We start from the raw sequence: 20,387 nt of genomic DNA on the forward strand, positions 1-20,387 counted from the left end.
AGGGCAACCAGGAATGGGAAAATGCTGGCCTTGGCAGCGATGCCCACAGCCCATGAAAGAATGAAGTCAGTAACTGCACTAGTTTTGATTCAAGCACAAATTAAATTTTATTCTATACAGAACACATCCCAACTATCAAATCTTATTGTACACACAAGCACAGTTAAAAGAAAGGTATAATCTACCTGTTTTTGGATGGAAATTCTTATTGTTGAAGATAACACACATGCCAGTATGTTCATAATTCATGTTATATTTCATGTACTGGTCAGGTACTGCATCCAGTGTGTGGGTATTACCAGCAAGCTGCTTTTGACTTCTTCTGATGAACAGGAACACAAATCAGTATATGACAAGATTTGATAGTCAAGCATTTAACCAAAATACAACCTCTCACTTGCAAAACAGAGAAAAAAAAATTGTAAGAAGGTGCCCAGTTTCAATTTGAAGTAAGAGAGAGCACGATTAGTGGACATTCCCTTTATGGATGTTCCAGAACTAGGAGTGGAGGCAAAGAAAATTTCAATGGTATAAGAGGTAGTGTGAAGCATTCAAACTAGCCCCAGAGAGCTTTTAATAATGGTGTAGACCCTACCTTCACTTCTCCCAAAATAAACCTCATTTGTATATCAATATTTACAACTAAAGTTTCATTTCCTAATTTCCAGCTTCTTGATCTACTTTTCCTCTCAAATTCTCCTTCCTCTGCTCTTTTCCCAGCGCATAACTTCTTGCCTCCCCATTGCTTTTCTGTATCCAGCACTGTAGAAGGCAATGTTCCCAATGTTCTGATGAAAGGTCACAGACTTCAAATGTTAAGTCTCGTTTTCTCTCAGATACTGCCTGACCTGCTGAGTAATTTCCAGCATTTTCTGTTTTTACTCCCAATGTTGCCTGATGCGGCAGAAACTTCTTGTTTGCCCTTCGAGGCGAAGATGACCATGTTCATCATCTGGGCTAATTAGTAGCACTCCAAAGTAGTTGTACAAAGGTGACTGCTAAGGCTGATCTGCACCCAGAAGGTTCTGCTACAAATAGGAAAGGATACTGCTGAAGATTGAATTTTAGATAGGCTGCTGGCTTGGGATTTCCTCCCGAGTTTTCTCCGCCTCTGATATGTGCTTGCTTTCAAAGGAGGCTGCACCACTTTTATTTGGTTGTGCCAGGTGCAGTGATCCTGGGCAAGCTTCTTCAAGGACTCAAAGTCGATATCAAAACTTCAGTGAAGCCTTCAGGAGTGTCCTTTTGGAGCTTTCTTTGACCACCATGAGAGTGCACCCCAGACTCATGCTCTTCATAGGAAATTTGCTAAGCAAGTGTCTAGCATTTTGCCAGCCCAACTCAAGTTGTGGCTGTCTCAATATGGTGTGGATGCTTGGCATGCCAGCTTGGTGAGCACCTCTGTATCTGGTATTTGGTCCTGCCATCTGATCTTCAGAAACTTCTGAAGGTTCTCAAGTGAAAGTGGCTGAGCTTCTTGAAGTGACACTGGTACACAGTCGAAGTCTCGCATGCATAGAGCAGAGTAAGCAGGACTATTGCTCCATCGACTTCAGTGGGTAGGCAGACCTACTCTTCATTCCCAGACTGATATTCGAAGTCTGCCATAGACTACACTTGCTTTGACAATTCTTACATGTGTCTCATCATCAATATAGATATCTGGAGAGAATGCGCTGCCCAGATAAGTGAACTCATTCACTGCTTAACCTGTTCTGGTTATGGACTGAAACCTTGAGCTCAGATAGCTTTCCTGGAACAGGCTGGTACATTACTTCAGTTTACGTGCCAGTTGTAAGGCTGAAATTGTTGCATGCATTGGAGAACATATCCATGCTGCATGCTACTTTGGTCTTCTCCAATGTATACATGGACTTGCTGAAACTAAGTGGGGTGTGGGGAAGTGGGGCAGTTGATAAAATGCTGGCTGAAGACATCAGCTGGGATTTAATGAAGCCTTCCAGTGTAGGCTAGGTGACAGGCAGGTCAACTTAATCGCGGAGGAGACCGTGCATCTCATTCCCACCAACAGGAAAACTGATCCCCATTAAGACAACGGCAGGAATGTGCTGACATGTGGAACTCAGCCACTGGCTAATTAGACTCATTACTGAGCCACTTAAAGGCAATTATCTGAGCCCACTCAGATTTAGTGGTAGGTCAGGTATTCTCATGAACTTGCATGGGTTTCCCATGCCTCCTGAAGGCTGCCCGGCAATCCCTGAGTGGTCTCCTTGGAGGGTCCCTCTTTTAAAGGCACTTAGTGCCCAATTAAGAGACCTAACATCAGGAAGGAGGGTGCCTGCTTATGGCACTACTTCCCTCACAGAGGGTGTTGCACTGTTTGACAGGTGACGCTTTCTAAGAAGCTGGCACATCACCTGTCTAGCACTGATCATACCTTCAGCTGCACTTCTCGCTTGCCAGCCCTCAACACGACATGGAAACAGCTTATACAGCTCGAATCTTCACCTCTACTTAGGGTCAAGAGCAGAGGCCACACCACTGCCATCTGCTCCAAGCAGGAGGAACACCAGAAGCAGCAAGCCCATCCATAGGACAGACAGGATGGACATTGAGGTCCACTTGGAAGGAGACAAAATCCCCAAAGGGTGTACAGGCAGAGGTTCACCTCTCATGACAAGTCTGAGGACCAGTGCCTCAGGCTGTCTTGGCAGGTCGTTGATGACATCTACAGTCTCCTCAAACAGGCCGCCACCCCATGGCATACACTGCCAATGGCCAACAAGGTGCCTGTCACTGGAAGCCACCTCCTCCTGGGTCTCTGCCTCTTGCCGAATGATGTGCTGTCTTGAAAGCAGAGACATGAGCATTCTTAATGGCTTGTGTACAGAGAAGGAAAGACAATTTGTGGAGGGTGACTGTGAGGCATGGGTATGAGGGGGCAATAGGCTGAGGAGAAGCATGAGCTGCTCAGTTGGTGATATGAGGTGTCTGCAGAAAGAAACGAGTGATGAGTGGAGCTGTAAGGTGTGTTGGCTGAGGCGTGCTGTGCAGGACAAGGCTGAGCATGTTAGACTGTAGAGTTTGGCCCTGAAAATACAATGCCACTCATCTGTCATGCCCTCCTAAGGTCCTGGATCCTCTTGATTATATTGTTGCCAAGTTGGAGGAAGCACATCCCTGCTGCTGGCTTCCTCAGCCACTCCCATCAATGTCTGCTTAGTTAGAGAGGCTGTCCTCTTCATCCCATTCTTAGGAGAGCTCATCTCATTGCAGCCTCTCAGAAGCTGCATCAGGACCCCGAGGGCTGGGGGCAGCCTTCCCAAGTCTCCCTTCCATTCCTGTGATTGCTACAGCCCAAAAAATCCAAGTGCTGGTGAGCTTTTATGCAATGCCATGGTCCCTTTAATTAAAAATCCATCCTTTGACAGGATGGAGGCATCATCTCACTTGTCCTGCCTAATTGGTCAGGGAGCCTGGAGGCGAGACGACAATTAGTTTGCTCTGGTAAAAAGCACTGCTCAGTCACGTTTTGGAACCAAAAATGGTTCTGTCATTCCCGCACCATTCCCAGAACTAAGGTTGGAAGATTCCGCCTTTCCATTATTCCTCACTATTTATCCACTGTTCTATTCATTTTGGTTTCCACTTTACTTGAGCTTGTTACCCTTGCATCACCAGTCAGAAATCCAGTCCTTTATCTTTTATGGCTTTTAGTCCTTTAAGATTCTCCAATACCTTTTCTCTACTGATATTAATTACTTTAAGTTCCTCTCATCAGCCCTTTGGTTACCCTCTATTTCTTATGCGTACTTCGTGTCTTCTGCTGTGTAGACACAAAACATTTGTTCAACGTCCCAGCCATTTTCTCATTCCCCATAATTTCTCCTGTCTCTACCTCTAAGGGACCAACATTTAAATCAGCTACTCTCCTCCTTTTTATACACTTGTAAAAGCTCTTGCAATGTCATTACATTCCTGGCCAGTTTAGTCATATTCAATTTTTATCCCCTCGTCAACTCTTTGCTTTTTCCTTAAAAGCTCCCAATCCTTATTTGCAACATTATAAGCCTTTCATTTAATGTAATATTATCCTTACTTCCTTAGTAAGCCATGGATGGACCTTTCTGCTGAGTTTTGTGTTTTTTGATGGAATGTATTTTTGCTGAAGATTTGTTTCTTTAAATGTTTCTCACTGTTAATTTACCACCAGGCCTTTTAGTCTATTTAACTTACTCTCCTTGCAAACAAGGCCAAATACACAGGTATAAAAGTTTAATATTTTTATTTGGGATTAGAATGTTACTTTCATACTTAATAGGAAATTCAACTGTACTATGATTTTTTTCCCCAGAGGATCTTTTATTATGGGATTATCAATTAAACATGCCTTTTCACAATACTAGATCTAAAATAGCTCCTTCAATAAACTAATGGTGAACACATTCAGCCTCAAGATATAATCTCTATTTTGCTGATGTAAAAATAATTCAAATGCATCACGTATTAATAAAAACATATTGCTAATGAAAGTTGTACTGAACATTGTATTTATTGAATTCATCTATAATTACAGGCAGACTGAGTCAGTAAAAGCAGACTACTAATCTATTGTCAGCTCTATGGTAAACAGTCAATAAATCTACAGGAAAATATTAACAGCGAGAAAGCTACAAATTGCATAAGAGCTCTTAAGCATCTGAAATAATTATATTTTTAAATAGAGGAAAGAAATCCATCTCACCCTTCATAGACTGTGCTGGATTTTGCATCAACAGTATCACCGCCAGACATTGTTCCCTTATCAGCCATTGCCACTGCAAGCAAATAAAAATGCACCTATGTTATTTCATATTCATGAGTAAATTTCCCACAAAAGAAAATAAATCCTCAATAACATGCCCTTGCATGTGGAAAATATCGCAATTTGGAAAAGAAGAAACCTTAAACAGAGGCAGAGGAGGTGAGCAAATTCATGATCATGATCATGATAACTTGAAGGCTTTGAAAAGATCGGTGCCAGAGGGGCATAAAGGCATGATGCACTTTATGAGCCTGCCAGATTCGGAACAGCAGAGTGTGGAGCCTAATGCATAAGGCTGAAGGAAGTTGCAGAAGAGTATAGTGTAGTTCTGTTACTAAGAGAAAAGCAAAATACTGCGGATGCTGGAAATCTGAAACAAAAACAAAAAATAGTTGGAAAAACTCAGCAGGTCTGACAGCATCTGCAGAGAAGAAGACAGTTAACGTTTCGAGTCCGTATGACTCTTCATCAGAACTAAAGAAAAATAGAAATGAGGTGAAATATAAGCTGTTTGAGGCGGGTGGGACAGGTAGAGCTGGATAGAGGGCCAGTGATGGGTGGAGACCAAGAAGAGATTGCCAAAGACGTCACAGACAAAAGGACAAAGGGTTGTTGATAAAGGGGTGATGTTAGCTAAAGGATGTGCTAATGGTGACATTAAGGGTAGAAAGCAGGACGGCCAAGTGACAGATAACCCTAGTGGGGATGGGGTAGGGGGGAGGGATCCAAATAGGCTAAAAAGTGGAGATAAAACAATGGATGGGAATAAATTTTAAAAATAATAATAGAAATAGGTGGGAAAAGAAAAAATATATAAATTATTAGAAAAAAGGGGCATTGGAAAGGAGTTGGGGATGGAGGATTGAGTTCATGATCTGAAGTTGTTGAACTCAATGTTAAGTCCGGAAGGCTGTAAAGTGCCTAATCGGAAGATGAGGTGCTGTTCCTCCAGTTTGGTATTGAGCTTCACTGGAACATTGCAGCAGGCCAAGGACGGACATGTGGGCATGAGAGCAGGGTGGTGTGTTGAAATGGCAAGCGACTGGAAGGTCCATCCATTGTTTTATCTCCACCTTTCAGCCTATTTTGATCCCTTCCCCCTACCCCATCCCCCATCCCCACTAGGGCTGTCACTTGCTTGTCCTGCTTTCCACCCTTAATGTCACCATTAGCACATCCTTTAGCTAATATCACCGCCGTCAACACCCCTTTGTCCTTTTGTCTATGACACCTTTGGCAATCTCTTCTTTGCCTCCACCTATCACTGGCCCTCTATCCAGCTCTACCTGTCCCACCCACCTCAAACAGCTTATATTTCACCTCATTTCTATTTTCCTTTAGTGCTGATGAAGAGTCATACAGACTCGAAACATTAACTGCCTTCCTCTCCGCAGATGCTGTCAGACCTGCTGAGTTTTTCCAGCTATTTTTGTTTTAGTTCTGTTACTGTTCTAGTAATTGCGCCATGACAGTTTGAGAATATGAATTCAGCCTTTAAAAAAAAATCTGGAAATAATAAAGTTGGCATCAGTAAGAGATTAAACTCTGCTGTCCTACGCAGTCTGGTCTACATGTGACTCCAGTCCTGTGCCAATGCAGTCAATTCAAATTCCCTCTGATGGGGCCTCATAAGCCACTAAGTTCTCAGTACAACCAAGGATTGTCAATAAATTTCATTGTCAGCGACACTCTGCCTTCTTCCAAGTTTTTGAATTTGTTGCAGTCTCTTAAATCAGTGCCCACCTTTTCTGGATCTTTATTTTTCAACCCCTCCAATCAGGTTTCCGCCCTGTCACAGTACTGAAACAGCTTTCAAAGTCACAAATAGCATACTAGGGGCAGAATTTTTTGCTCGGTGCATGCTAAACTCTGAAGCACACCCCCAACAATTAAGAGGGCTATTAAGCCCATAAGCAGCACAATTAACTGGGGTTTTTCGCTGCTTGCCAAAACTTACGGCTGGTGGACGGGCAAATTGGCCAAGCAGCTTTTGCATTTTTCAGGAAACCTCACCCAAGTGCGGGATGAGGTTTATGTCATTAAATTTTAAAAATTAAAATGTTTGGGCAGAATTTTCATATTGTATATGTTCAGGTGACTGTTTCTGATGCATGGGCATTTTCCCCCAATTCTTAAAATCTTTATTTTTTGTATTTAAATTCTTCAGTTCCCTGAGGCAGCTCTCTGCTTTCAGGGAGCTTTCGTTCCGCACTCCCCCATGCTGACCCATGCCGACTTCAGCGCTCGCCCTCCTCCCACCATCAACCCAGGTAGCGCTGATCGTATCAACATGTGCTTCACGCTGCCTGGCCATTAATTGATGGTAACCCCCAAGTTGTTGCAAACTTTGACAATAAATGGCATTATCATTGCTGAATTGTTGTCATTGGGAGATGGCTAGTTTCTCTCTAGTTGAAGATGATCATTACCTGACACTTGTGCGGCTTGAATGTTACTTGCCACTAATCAGCCCAAGCCGCCCAGGTCTTGGTGCATATAGATAGACTACTTCAGTATCTGAGGAATTGCAAATGGCCCTGAACATCAGCGAACATCCCCACTTCTGACCTTACGATGGAGGGAAGATCATTGATGAAGCAGCTGAGGAAGGTTGGGCCTAGGACATTACCCTGAGAAACTCCTGCAGCAATGTCCAGGGAATGAGATGATTGACCTCCAACAACATCTTCCTCTGTGCTCAGTATGACTCCAGCCAGTGAAGAGTTTTCCACCCCCTCCCCCTCCGATTCCCATTGACTTCAGTTTTGCTAGGGCCCCGATTATGTCTGTGTCATAAGTAAAGTTAGCAACCATCCTTTTGGTCCCTTCACCCAGGCCATTTGATATAGATTATAAACAGTAGACGCCGCAGCACTGATCCCTGTGGCACTCCACTCGTCACATCTTGCCAACCCAAAAATGACCCATTTATGCCTACTCTGTTTCCTGTTAACTAAGAACAGCACATCCACAGGTTCCCCTTTAACCACATTGCAATCAGGCAAGCAACAAGCAATGAGGAGATTTTCCAAGTGCCCGCTATAACCTCCGTAATAACTGACTCCAACTTCAACCCCCATGATAGATGTTAAGCAAACTGGCCAGTAGTTTTCTGTCTCCCTCCTATTTGCAATCTGATGGGACCTTTCCAGGATCTAGGGAATTTTGGAAAATTTAAAGCAGTGCATCTTCTATCCCACCAGCCATTTATTTTAAGACTCTAGGATAAAGTCCATCAGGGCAGGGGGGCTTGTCAGCTTTTACCTCTAATAACTTTCTCAGTGCTCTATCCCTGGTGATTGCAATTGTTTTAAGTTCTTCCCTCCCTTTTACCTCTTGATTCACAATTATTTCTGGGGTGTTATTTGTGTCTTCTACAGTGAAGAGAGATAAAATATCTGATCAATTCATCTGCTATTTCCTTATTTTCCATTAGTAATTCCCCAGACACACTCTCTGGAGGACCAACGCTCACTCTCTCTTTTCCTTTTTAAATACATGTAGAAACTCTTACTATCTATTTTTGTATTTCTAGCTAGCTTTCTCGCATACTCTAATTTCTCCCTCCTTATTAATCCTTTGCTCATTCTTTGCTGTTTTTTATAATCTGTCCAATCTTCTGACCTGCCACTCATCTTTGTGGAATTATATGCTTTTTCTTTCAATTTAATATCTTTAACTTCCTTACTTAACCATGGATGGTGTATCCTTCCCTTAGAGTCTTTCTTTCTCACTAGAATGTATCTTTTCTGAGTATTCTGAAATATCTCCACTGCATCTCTACTGACCTATTCCTTAAACTTGGCTAAAGTGAACTGGAAAATTAGGTCAAAACACTAGTTTTAGATCTGCTCGTCTCTCCCTCCTATTATGATCACTGCTAACCTAGGGGCACCTTCACTATTGGGTCATTAATTAATCTTGCCAAACTTGATCCCTTGCCCCCAGTAGTTAGTTTAAAGCCCTCCCTACCGCCCTAGTTATACAACTTGACAGAACACTGGTCCCAGCATGGTTCAGATGAAGACCATCCTAGCGGTACAACTCCTGCTTTCCCCAGTACTGGTGCCAGTGCCCCATGAATCAAAACCGATTTCTCCTACCCCATTCATTAAGCCACACTAAATTTGATTTACTCTACATCAATTTGCTCATGACTAAGGTAGTAACCCAGAGATTATTATCTTTAAGGTTCTGGTTTTTAATTTAGCCCCTAGCTGATCATAGACCCTTGGCAGAACCTCTTTCCCAGTCCTAACTATGTTGTTGGTAACTGGTGGCTCCTCCCCCTCCCAATGCCAAGTTCCTCTCCAGCCCAGAGCAAATGTCCAGAACCTGGCACCAAGCAGGCAATACAGCCGTCTGGACTCTCGCTTTCAGCTGCAGAGAACTGTGTCTATCCCCCACTACCACTCCTATTAAGTCCCCCAACTTGAATGGCTTCCTGTGCCCTGGTGCCATGGTCAGTTTGCTCATCCATCCTTCAGCTCCTGCTTACATCCATATAGGTTGCAAGGGCCTCAAACCTGTTAGACAATTGCAAAAGCTGAGGCTCCTCCACCTCTATCTCTGAGTCCCCATACCTGCCTCACTCACAGTCACATACTCCTGTCCCTGACCAAACCTGAAGACCTTATCCTAGTGGGTGTGACCGCTTCCTGGATCAAAGTGTCCAGGTAACTTTCCCCCTCCCTGATGTATCGCAGTGTCTGCAACTCAGCCTCCAGCTCAATGTCCCTGAACCAAAACTCAAGCCGCAGATACTTACATCAAAAATGTTTTCCCTGGATCACACCGCTGCCCAGGAGCTCCCAAATCCTACCGTCGCAACACATCACCTGCCCTGTCTTTATTATGTTAGTTAATTTATTTTCTTAATTAATTTAATTAATAAACCCTAATAAATGGATGAGCTTTATTACCACTAGTAAAGTTTACTAACATAAATAAAACCTTGCAATTACAAATAAATTACCTGAGTTTAGAAAGATAAATGAATTCAAAGGATGTAAAATTACTTTCATCTTGTTTACTAGATTGGTCTTAACTAATGCTTCATCAACAAGTGATGGGCAATAAATGCTGACCTTGCCAGCGACGCCCACATCCCATAAAAGATTTTCTTTTAAAAATCAATAAAAAAAGAGGCTGAACTCCGATTACAAGTCTTCTCTGGGTCTACAGCCTCCCACTTTAAGTGAACCCTGTTAATCTTTACCTCACATTGGAGAGGCAGATGTCACGAGAGCAGAACAAAATCCATTACAATTATTAGCCATTTTCAGTGGGTATGGGACAATGGTAATGCAGTGTAGACTGTCACAAAGTGCAAAAGCAAAGAAACACCTGTACCAGCCATTCACTGTAGCTGCCAAGCTACCTAGACATCATGTGTCTTCCTCACCTCTGGGGTCATGCAAAAGCAGCCAAGAAAGTTGGTGCAGCAGCACACACTCTTGTTTCACTATAATCAAATTCACTGGCATTGATTTAGCTGTAAAGTGTGACCTACAGACATAAAAATCAATTCCTGTGGTGACGGGAAGTAGGTGAAATGACAGCTGCAGCCACGTGAAGTCGTAGCCCTCAACCTGCATGTAGGCAGTACCTAGGTGATAGTTGGTCACTATATGTACTTAAGCAGCATCAGGCAGCTCTATTTGAGAACCCAGCTGCCCTGTTCAGGGATACAGAGCTGGCTGATTTTCACCAGAGGGGCAGATTGGAGGCCTAAATAAAGCCCGCTTCTTACATTACTACCCTGCATACTGTGGAATGGGAGCAGCTCAATCTAGCAGCAAGAAACTACAGAAGAAAGTAATAAAACAAAGTCGCCAAACATGCCTTGCTGGAATGTCTACATCCTACTTGATCATCAAACCAGCAGAAGATCTGGACACCATTCAGCTCTAGTAGCCAGGGAATTTACATGGAAAGGTGTAGACATAGCTGTCCTTAGCAAGACAAGACTAGCAGGAGAAGGCCAGCTGGAAGAAATAGGAGCAGGATACACTTTCTTTTGGATCAGTCTGCCTCCTACAGAATACCTTTTGGAGCAATCTACCTCCTATAGAACACAGAGGCAGGGGTTAGTATTGTAACAGGCCAAAAATTATGAAGGATCTTGAAAACCTTCCCAAAGACATCAACAAATGCCTGATGAGCCTACACCTTACCCTGAAACAACACAGTTGACACAACACACATGTGCATATGCTCCCGCAATGACTAACATGAGGTAAAAGAGAGGTTCTATGATGATCTGTACCATTGCCCACAATCAATCCCTAAAGACAACAAAATTATCTTTATGGGCAATTTCAAACAGAGAATTGGACATGGCCACATCAGATGGGCAGGCATCCTCAATCAACATGGAGTTGGAAAGGTAAACTCAATGGAACTCTCCAATGGAATTTATCATAACCAATACCATGTTCCACCTGAAAGGAAAATATAAGACAGTCTAGCAACACCCAGAATCTAAGTACTGGCATCTCCTTGACTATCTGCTTGCCAGTCAGGAGGAAAAGTTGACACCAAGATAACTCATGCCATGCAGGAAGTTGACAGCTAGACTGACCACTGCCTAATTCACACATAGCTGAGTCTAAAGATACAGCCAAAACACTGTACATCAACTTGCCAGGCACAGCCAAAGCTAGCATTACAACCTTCCCTGAACTCTCCATTCCGCCGATTCTTGTGCATCCCCTCTCTCTCTGCCCCAGCATTAGTAATCATTTATACAGGTAATCAATTATAAAAGGTCCTATACTCCAAACTTCCCTCCAATTTTTCCAACTGCCTGTCCTTTTTTAAGGCTTCCCTTAATACTCACATATACATTAACACATACTGTATGTATTCTGGAACTCACAGCACCTAAATTCTATATACAATAAAATAATTGAACTGATTTCCAGACTAATGGAAACAATAAAATAATGCATCAAATTTCAAGTCTAAAGAGTGTTTAGTTCACATTATCCAGCTAGGCTTTAGCTCATCCATCAGTAAAGATGAGGTAACCTCACTTTGCTACGGCCACATGGGAAATGACTTCATCAACATTCACGTTAACAAATGCATATGAATTCATCTGAGGACTGCACTGGTTGCATGATAATCTCTTATACTTTCAATACCTTCTTTTATAATGAGAAGCCTTTCACATCAATATTTTTAGTCTTACTTCCTTACGTACATACTAGCTCCAATTAACAATTTATCCATCCTCCCCTCCTCTTTCTCACTCTCAGTGAACCTTTAATGACATTGTTCCTTTTTGACAAGGGCAACTATCTATTTCTCCTAGTGAATATTAAATCTCAACTGGCACATGCACAATGTCCTTTTCCTGTACTTCAAGTGCCCAAAAGCCATTTTTAGAACTCTGCATTTCTGGTTATGTCTGCAAGAACAACAATTTGTATTTGTATAGCAATGACAATATAAATCAAACATCCCAAGGAATATGACATCTGCGAACAGTGAGCATCACAGGGTACTTATGACAAGAACCAAATCATAATCTGGCACCACACTTATGCGAGGACTTCTAGTTTGTCCAGATTGCTTATTACACATTAGCAGTGGCATCTTCTTTCTGGGGACGAGGTCACTTGCGTCACTGATGATACCACTTTTGTTAACCCGGGCAAGACAAGATCAAAACATTTACTAACTTCGCATACAAAACTGATTGTTTTAATCGTGAGCAGGACCAATTTGATAATAAAGGCTCGTAACTATAATTTAAATCACACGTTTTAAGTCTCAATATGCTGGGATCCCTTCATTATTTATTTATTTTGTTTGTTAACACAATTAAGGCCAGTACACGCACGGTTTCAGTTTCACCTTGCACGGACAGGTAACAAAATAATATGACGGGACAAGAACTCGCCTGCATGAACACTTCTGGTGCAAACTTTAAAAGAGAAGTTAAATCGATCATAAACCTTCCAGGTGCCAAGGACAGTTTTTAATTTTGGGAAACTTGGAACAAAAATACAAATGAAAAGAGAGAATGGGCAAGGTTAGGGGGATAAAGCAGGGGAATGGTGGCTAGGTGGAATGCGCTTACGGAGAGCCAGTGCAGACTCGATGGCCTTCCTTCTGCACTGTAAAGATACTGTGCATGTAAAACAGCCACAGAAATATTGAAAACAAAAACAGAATTACCTGGAAAAACTCAGCAGGTCTGGCAGCATGCTGCCATTCTGTTTTTGTTTTGGGTTTCCAGCATCCGCAGTAGTTTTTTGTTTTTATCACAGGAATATTGAATTTGCTAACTTTGCACCTCACTTCGGGAACCATCCCAGCAACTTTCGCTGGGAAAGCCATTGTTTAGACAAATGCGTATAGCCCGAGTTTCTTAAAGCCACACACACACAAAACCGGTTAGGGCAACAACGGACTGTGGGGGTACTGACAGGGAGAAAAAGGGGGGAGTTAAAACCTCCAGAGCCAACTCCAACCGCGTTAGTCGGTGTTATTATTTACTAATGGAGCAAACCAACCCTTTCTTTTAAAAAAAATCCAACAAGCTGCAACACAGATTATCAGCGCGAAGAGCAACACCAACCTTTAACTGTTCGACGATCCACGCCTCCTGCCCAAGTTCACACTTGATCCTCGAGTGACGTCGTTCCCTTTGTGACGACACCAACCGTCCAACTTTCCAACCCGAGCGAGGGAGCAGGCGCGGTGTCGAGGCGGTTCCGCCTCCTCTTCTCCCCTCCCACCTCACTCACTCACTCCGGGCCTGACTACAACTCCCAGCCTTTCTCGCCGAACTACAACTCCCGGCATCTCCCTCTCGCCGCTAGTTTTCGCGCTCAGTTGAAATTTATTTGTGTGTGAGCGGGGTTGCCAACGCATTTGAGGTTTTTATTTAACAGCTTTAACTGGAGAACATAAGTAAGTACCTCGCGCCTTGTTGACTGAAATGTATATTTGCCGCTTGTGATGGTGGAGTGTGTCAACGCAGAATCAGTCATTTTCCCCACTGCCAGGCTTCACTTGGCATTATTTGCTTTAATCTATCTCACTCTTTAGGTGCTTACGTTCATTTAAAACCAGTCTTGTTCTTAGATTATAAAAGTCACCCCTAATATTTTCACCATCTTTGCGTTTCCTGGATTTTCAGCTCGTTGGGAAGTTTTTCTTTCATTCAGGGGATGTGGGCATCGTTGGCATTTCCAGCATTTATTGCCCATCCCTCAATGCCCTTGTTATGTTTTACGTTACCTAAGGGAAGAGTGGACCTTTCCTATCTTTATGGCGTAACTAAACTATTTCTAATTAAAGGTAAAACCTAGAAATGGATAAGAAATTGAAGAATGTGAAGCAGTTAGGAATGTGTTGAGGGTTTATGTCAGAGCAGGTGAATCGTAGTGAAGACCCTCAGGAATGGTTCTTGGGACCTCCACTGTTTGTAAATCACATTCATGAATGACCTGCCGAACATTTATCTGGCAAGGAAAACGGATTTACTGGCTGCTTATCTCATTACAGTTTGTAGGATCACGTGTGTGGGTGTGTGTGGTTGACTGTTGCGTTTTTTTTTAATTCACGGGGACGTGGGCTTCGCTGGCTAGGCCAGAATTTATTACCCATCCCTAGTTTCCCTTGAGAAGGTGGTGGTGAGCTGCCTTCATGAACTGCTGCAGTCCATATGCTGTAGGTACACCCACAATGCTGTTAGGAAGGGGGTTCCAGGAGTTTGACCCAGCGACAGTGAAGGAACAGTGATATATTTCCAAGTCAGGATGGTGAGTGACTTGGAGAGGAACTTCTTGGCAGTGGTGTACCATGCATCTGCTGCCCTTGTCCTTCTAGATGGTAGTGGTCGTGGGTTTGGAAGGTGCTACCTAAGGAGCCTTGGTGAATTCCTGTATATTCCTGTTCGCCTACGTAACAGCAATAGTGACTGCTCTTCAAAAGTAATTCATTGGCTGTGAAATGATCCGGGACTTCCCGAAGATGCAGAAAGTTCTATTTAAATGCAAATTCCTTCTTGGTTTCAGAATTTGAATGCAAACTGGTCAAATCTGTAGATGATACCCAAATGAGGAATTCATTAATTAGTTCAATCTCCTGGGATGTTTCTCAGAGACCTTCCTTTCCTCTCCACGCCAAAATATGTAAGTTGGTGAAACTTGACCAAGTGATGGGTAATAACTGCTGGCCTTACTAGCAATACTCATATCCCATGAATTAATAAAAAAGGCAATGTATTAGGAACAAAAATTGGATAATCTAACTAATGACAAAAATCACACAGCACAAATTCAAGGCTGTCACCCCAGCGCACTACTGAGGGCATGTGCACCTTTCAATCAGATGTTCAACTGAGGCCCTGTCTGCTCTCTTGGGTGGACATAAAATATCCCATGACACAATTTTGAAGGGGATCAGGAGCATTATCCACAGTGTCCATACCAATATTTACCCCTCAATCAACAGCACAAAAACATTATCATATTATTATTTGTGACAACTTATGGTGTGCAAATTGGCTGCAACGTTTCCTACATTACAACAGTGACTACACTTCAAAAGGACTTCATTGGCTGTAAAGTGCTTTGGGATGTCCGGTGGTTATGAAGGTGCTATATAACTCCAAGTCTTTTTTAATGATAAAAGAGTTAATTGTAAATATGAAATCGATCTGAGGTCTTTGTAAAATCGACGTGCAACAAGTCCAATCATTCATAAGATCAACTGATAAATCAAATAAACTGCTGAACTGTCTTGCTACATCAGTAGTATACAAACTGGGAAGATCATTCTAAAACTGTACAGTACTTTGGTCAGACTGCACCTTGAATACTATATGCCGCTTTGGTTACAAAGCCTCAAAGGAGACATTCAGACTCTGGAGGCTGTGCCCAAAATATCCATAAATTTAATCCCTTGCATCAGGGGGCTGATTTATCTAGCAAGACTGGGAAAACGTGAAGGAAATGACTGATAGGGTGTCTTAAAGAAATATCCCAAAAAAATACTGTACAGAAAAGGTAAATTCAGATCAATGTGATTCATGTACCATGACACCCAGACCCCTTTGTACTGCAGAGTTCTGCAATCTCCCTCCACTTATATAATATATTGCTCTTCTATTCTTCCTGCCAAAGTGGACAACTTCACATTTGTCTGCTTTATACTCCATCTGCCAAATTTTTGCCCACTCATTTCACCTGTTTATATCCCTTTGCAGACTCTTGATGTTGTCTTTACAACTTACTCTCCTATCTATCTTTGTGTCATCAGCAAATTTAGCTACCATACATCCAGTGCTTTCATCCAAGCCATTGATATAGATTGTAAATAGGTGAGGTCCCAGCACTAATCCCTGCAGCACTCCACTTGTTACAATATGCCAACCCGAAATGACCCATTTATCCCCACTCTCTGCTTCCTGTTAGCTAACTGATCCTCTATCCATGCTAATATATTACCCCCTACACAATGAGGTCTTATTTTGTGTAATAATCTTTGATGTGGTACCTTATCAGATGCCTTTTGGAAATCCAAGTACAGTACATCTACCGGTTCCCCCTTTATCGATGTTGCTTGTTACTTCCTCAAAATGCTCTAATAAATCAGGCAAACGCAATTTCCTTTTCACGAAATCATATTGACTCTCTCTGATTGCATTAAGATTTTCTAAGTGTCTTTCTATAACCTCCTCAATAATATAATCCAGCATTTTCCCTATAACAAATATTAGGCTAACTGACTTGTAGTTTCCTGCTTTCTTGAAGAGGATTACACTTACTATTTTCCAATCTGATGGGACCTTTCCAGAATCTAGGCAATTTTAGGAAATTATAATCAATGCATCTACTATCTCTGCAGCCATTTCTTTTAAGGCCTTAGAATGAAGTCCATCAGACCTTTAGTTCTAACAGCCTTTAGTTCTAATAATTTTCTCAGTGCCCTTTCTCTAGTGATTGTAATTCTTTTAAGTTCTCCCCTCCCTTTCATCTCTTAATTTACAATTATTTCTGGGATGTTATTTGTGTTTTCTACAGTGAAGACAGACACAAAATATCTGTTCAACACTTCCATCATTTCCTTATTTCCCATTATTAATTCCCCAGACTCTCTCCAGAGGACCAATGCTCACTTTAATTAATCTTTTCCTTTATAAATACTTGTAGAAACTCTTACTATCTATTTTTTATACTTCTAACGAGCTTTCTTGCATACTCTAATTTCTCCCTCTTTTTTTTTTAATCATCCCTTACTGGTTTTTAAATTCTGTCTAATATTCTGACCTACCAATAATCTTTGCAGAATTGTACATTTTCTCTTTCATTTTGATATTCTGTTTAACTTTCTTAGATATTCTATGGATGGTGCCTCCTTCTCCTACAATCTTCCTTTCTCACTAAAATCTATCTTCGCTGAGTGTTATGAAATATCTCCTTAAATATCTGCCAGTGCATCTCTACTGCCCTACCCTTTAACCTAATTTCCCAGTTCACGTTAGCCAGCGCTGTCCTCATATCCTTGTAATTGTCTTTAAATTTAAAACAGTAGCCTTAGACACACACACTCCTCACCCTCAGGCTAATTGCAAAAATCAATCATGTTATGATCACTGCTGCCTAGAGGCTCCTTTAATGTGAGGTCATTCACTAATCCTGTCTCATTGCACATTATCAGGTCTAGAATAGCCTGCTCTCTGGTTGGCTGTAAAACATGCTGCTCCAAGAAATTGTCCTGAAAGCACGACATGAACTCAATGTGTAGGCTACCTTTCCCAATTTGATTCATCCAATCCATACATAGATTAAAATCACCCGTGATTCTTGCTGTACCTTTCTTATGAGCCCCCATTATTTATTCCTGTATACTTTGTCCTACAGTGTAGTTACTGTTAGGGGGCCTATAAATTACTCCCACAAGTACTTCTTACCTTTGCTATTTCTTATCTCTACCTGTCCTACTGAAATGTCATGTACCCTTGAATATTCAGGTTCCAGCCTTGGTCAACTTGCAGCCAAGACTCTGCAATGGCTATCTAGTCATACATATTTATTTCTATTTGAGCTGACAATTCATCTGTTTTGTTATAAATGGTATGCATGTTCATATACAGAGCCTTTAGTTCTGTCTTTTTACTATTTTTGTGAACTCTGGTCTTATCTGCCGGCACACTCTTAGGTTTGTACGCTCTGTCTTTTCCTGCCATTACCCATATCGCTACCCTATAACAGTGCTTTGTCCTTTCCCTTTAATTTACCACATCTCCCCCGCTTCAGATTATGAAGAGATGTTCGTTGGGCTTTCTTGTAATCTTTAGAGAGCTTCAACTAATGCCTTTACTTTTCCCTAGAGTATGAAGAAGAACTGGCAGAAAAGGGTAAAGGACGTTGAAATTTTGGCAAGCAGTTATCAAAAACACCCCATCAGCCCGACTTACAAACCTAAACTTTCGAAGCCATGGCAACCATCATCAATTTGGAAGTTGTTTCACCGTCAACAGCAAGCCTTTAATTTTTCCAAGAGCTGTAAGGCGGTAAAGTAAACTATATTGCTATGTTTCATAAACCTGAATTGAAATTTGTTGCACAGTGAATAACAAATGGCTTTCGGGAAGAAAAATCGAACAGACGAATTAGGAGCAGGAGTAGGCCACTCAGCCCCTCGAGCCTGCTCCACCATTCAATAAGATCATAGCTGATCTGATTGTAACCTCCACCCCACATTCCTGCCTGCCCCTGATAACCTTTCACCCCCTTGTTAATCAAGAACCTATCTAGCTCTGCTCGCTAACCTCCCTACTTTTGTAATCAATGCTCCTCACAATGAATGATAACATTCTATTAGCTTTCCTAATTACTTGCTGTACCTGCATTCTAGCCTGTTGTGATTCATGTACTAGGACACCCAGACCCCTTTGAATCTCAGAGCTCTGTAATCTCTCACCATTTGGATAATAAGTTTTTTTATTCTTCCTGCCAAAATGGATAATTTCACATTTGCCCACATTACACTCCATTTGCCAGACCTTTGCCCACTCACTTTATCTATGTCACTTTGTAACCTCCTTATGTCCTCTTCACTATTTATTTTCATACCTATTTTTGTGTCGTCAGCAAACTTAGCAACAATTCCTTCAGCCCCTTCATCCAAGTCATTTATATAAATTGTAAAAAGTTGAGGCCCCAGCACTGATCCTGGTGGCACTCCACTTGTCTCATCCTGCCAACCAGAAAAATACCCATTTATGCCTACTCTCTCCTTCCTGTTAGCTAGCCAATTTTCTATCCGTGCCAATATGTTACCCCCTACACAATGAGCTTTTATTTTCCGCAATAACCTTTGATGTGGCACTCTATCACATGCCTTCTGGAAATCCAAGTACAGTACATCCACTGGTTCCCCTTTATCCACAGCACGTGACTTCTTCAAAGAATTCCAATAAATTGGTTAAACATGATTTCCCTTTCACAAAACCATGTTGATTCTGCCTGATTACCTTGAATTTTTCTAAGTGCCCTGCTATAGCATCTTTAATAATAGCTTCTAACATTTTCACCATGACAGATGTTAAGCTAACTGCGCTTTAGTTTCCTGCACAAAAACAGAAAATGCTGGAAAAACTCAGCAGGTCTAACAGCATCTGTGGAGAGAAAGACAGTGTTAACATTTCGAGTCCGTATGACTCTTCTTCAGTCTGAATTTTTCCAGCTTTTTCTGTTTTTGTTTCAGATTTCCAGGATCTGCAGTATTTTGCTTTTTTCCTGTAGTTTCCTGCTTTCTGTCTCCCTCTTTGGATAAAGGAGTTACATTTGCTATTTTCTAATCTGATGGAAATCCTTCCCCAAATCTAGGACATTTTGGAAAATAAAGACCAATGCACCAACTACCTCACTAGCCACTTCTTTCAAGGCCTTAGGGTGAAGTCCATCTGGACCTGGGGATATGTCAGCCCACAGCCCCAACAATTTGCTTAATACCACTTCCCTGGTGATTGTAATTTTCCCCGAGTTCCTCCCTCCCTTCCATTTCCTGATTTACAGCTATTTCCAGGATGTTACTTGTGTCCTCTATAGTGAAGACCGAAGCAAAATACCTGTTTAATTCATTCACCATCTCCCTACTTTCCATTATCAATTCCCCAGATGCACCTTGTATAGGAACAATGCCCATTTCTTATTTAAATATCTATAGAAACTCTTACTATCCACCTTTATATTTCTAGCTAGCTTCCTCTCATACTCTAATTTTTCCCTCCTTATTAATCTTTGTCATTCCTTGCTACTCTTTATTTTCTTTCCAATCTTCTGACCTGTCACCCATCTCTGCATAAATATATAGTTTTTCATTAAGTTTGATACTGTCTTTAATTTTTTGAGTTAACCATGGATGGTGGGCCTTCCCCTTGGAATTTTTCTTTGTCATTTGAATGTATAATTTCTGTGTGCATTCTAAAATATCCCTTTAAATGTCTGGCACTGAACCTTTATTAACATATCCCTTAAGCTAATTTGTCAGTTCATTTTAGCTAGCTCTGCTTTCATGCAATCATAATTGCCCTTATTTAAGTTTAAAATACTAGCCTTAGATGCACTCATTTCTCCCTCAAAATGTATGT

General features: G+C 41.7%; 2 protein-coding genes across 4 annotated transcripts in view; one reads left to right on the plus strand and one right to left on the minus strand.

Annotated features, from left to right (window-relative positions):
• Positions 1-13,515, minus strand: part of casp3b (caspase 3, apoptosis-related cysteine peptidase b) — a 35,252-nt gene extending 21,737 nt beyond the window's left edge. Inside the window, exons 1-3 of the mRNA XM_078562191.1 lie at positions 13,359-13,515; positions 4,709-4,781; positions 186-319 (exon numbers count right to left, since the gene is read on the minus strand). Coding sequence (XP_078418317.1) covers positions 186-319; positions 4,709-4,776 — 202 coding nt within the window. The 5' untranslated portion in view covers positions 4,777-4,781; positions 13,359-13,515. The remainder of the gene's footprint in view (positions 1-185; positions 320-4,708; positions 4,782-13,358) is intronic.
• Positions 13,516-13,544: 29 nt separating this feature from the next.
• Positions 13,545-20,387, plus strand: part of primpol (primase and polymerase (DNA-directed)) — a 46,159-nt gene continuing 39,316 nt past the window's right edge. Inside the window, exons 1-2 of one of the 3 annotated variants that reach the window (XM_078562118.1) lie at positions 13,545-13,693; positions 18,123-18,305. In XM_078562118.1, the coding sequence (XP_078418244.1) occupies positions 18,126-18,305 (180 nt within the window). In that variant the 5' untranslated portion in view covers positions 13,545-13,693; positions 18,123-18,125. Of the gene's footprint in view, positions 13,694-18,122; positions 18,306-20,387 lie in introns of those variants that run through there. The other 2 variants (XM_078562109.1, XM_078562126.1) reach the window with 2 other exon arrangements.

Source organism: Cetorhinus maximus, chromosome 2, assembly GCF_964194155.1.
Source record: "Cetorhinus maximus chromosome 2, sCetMax3.hap1.1, whole genome shotgun sequence".
Classification (NCBI taxonomy): Eukaryota; Metazoa; Chordata; class Chondrichthyes; order Lamniformes; family Cetorhinidae; genus Cetorhinus; species Cetorhinus maximus.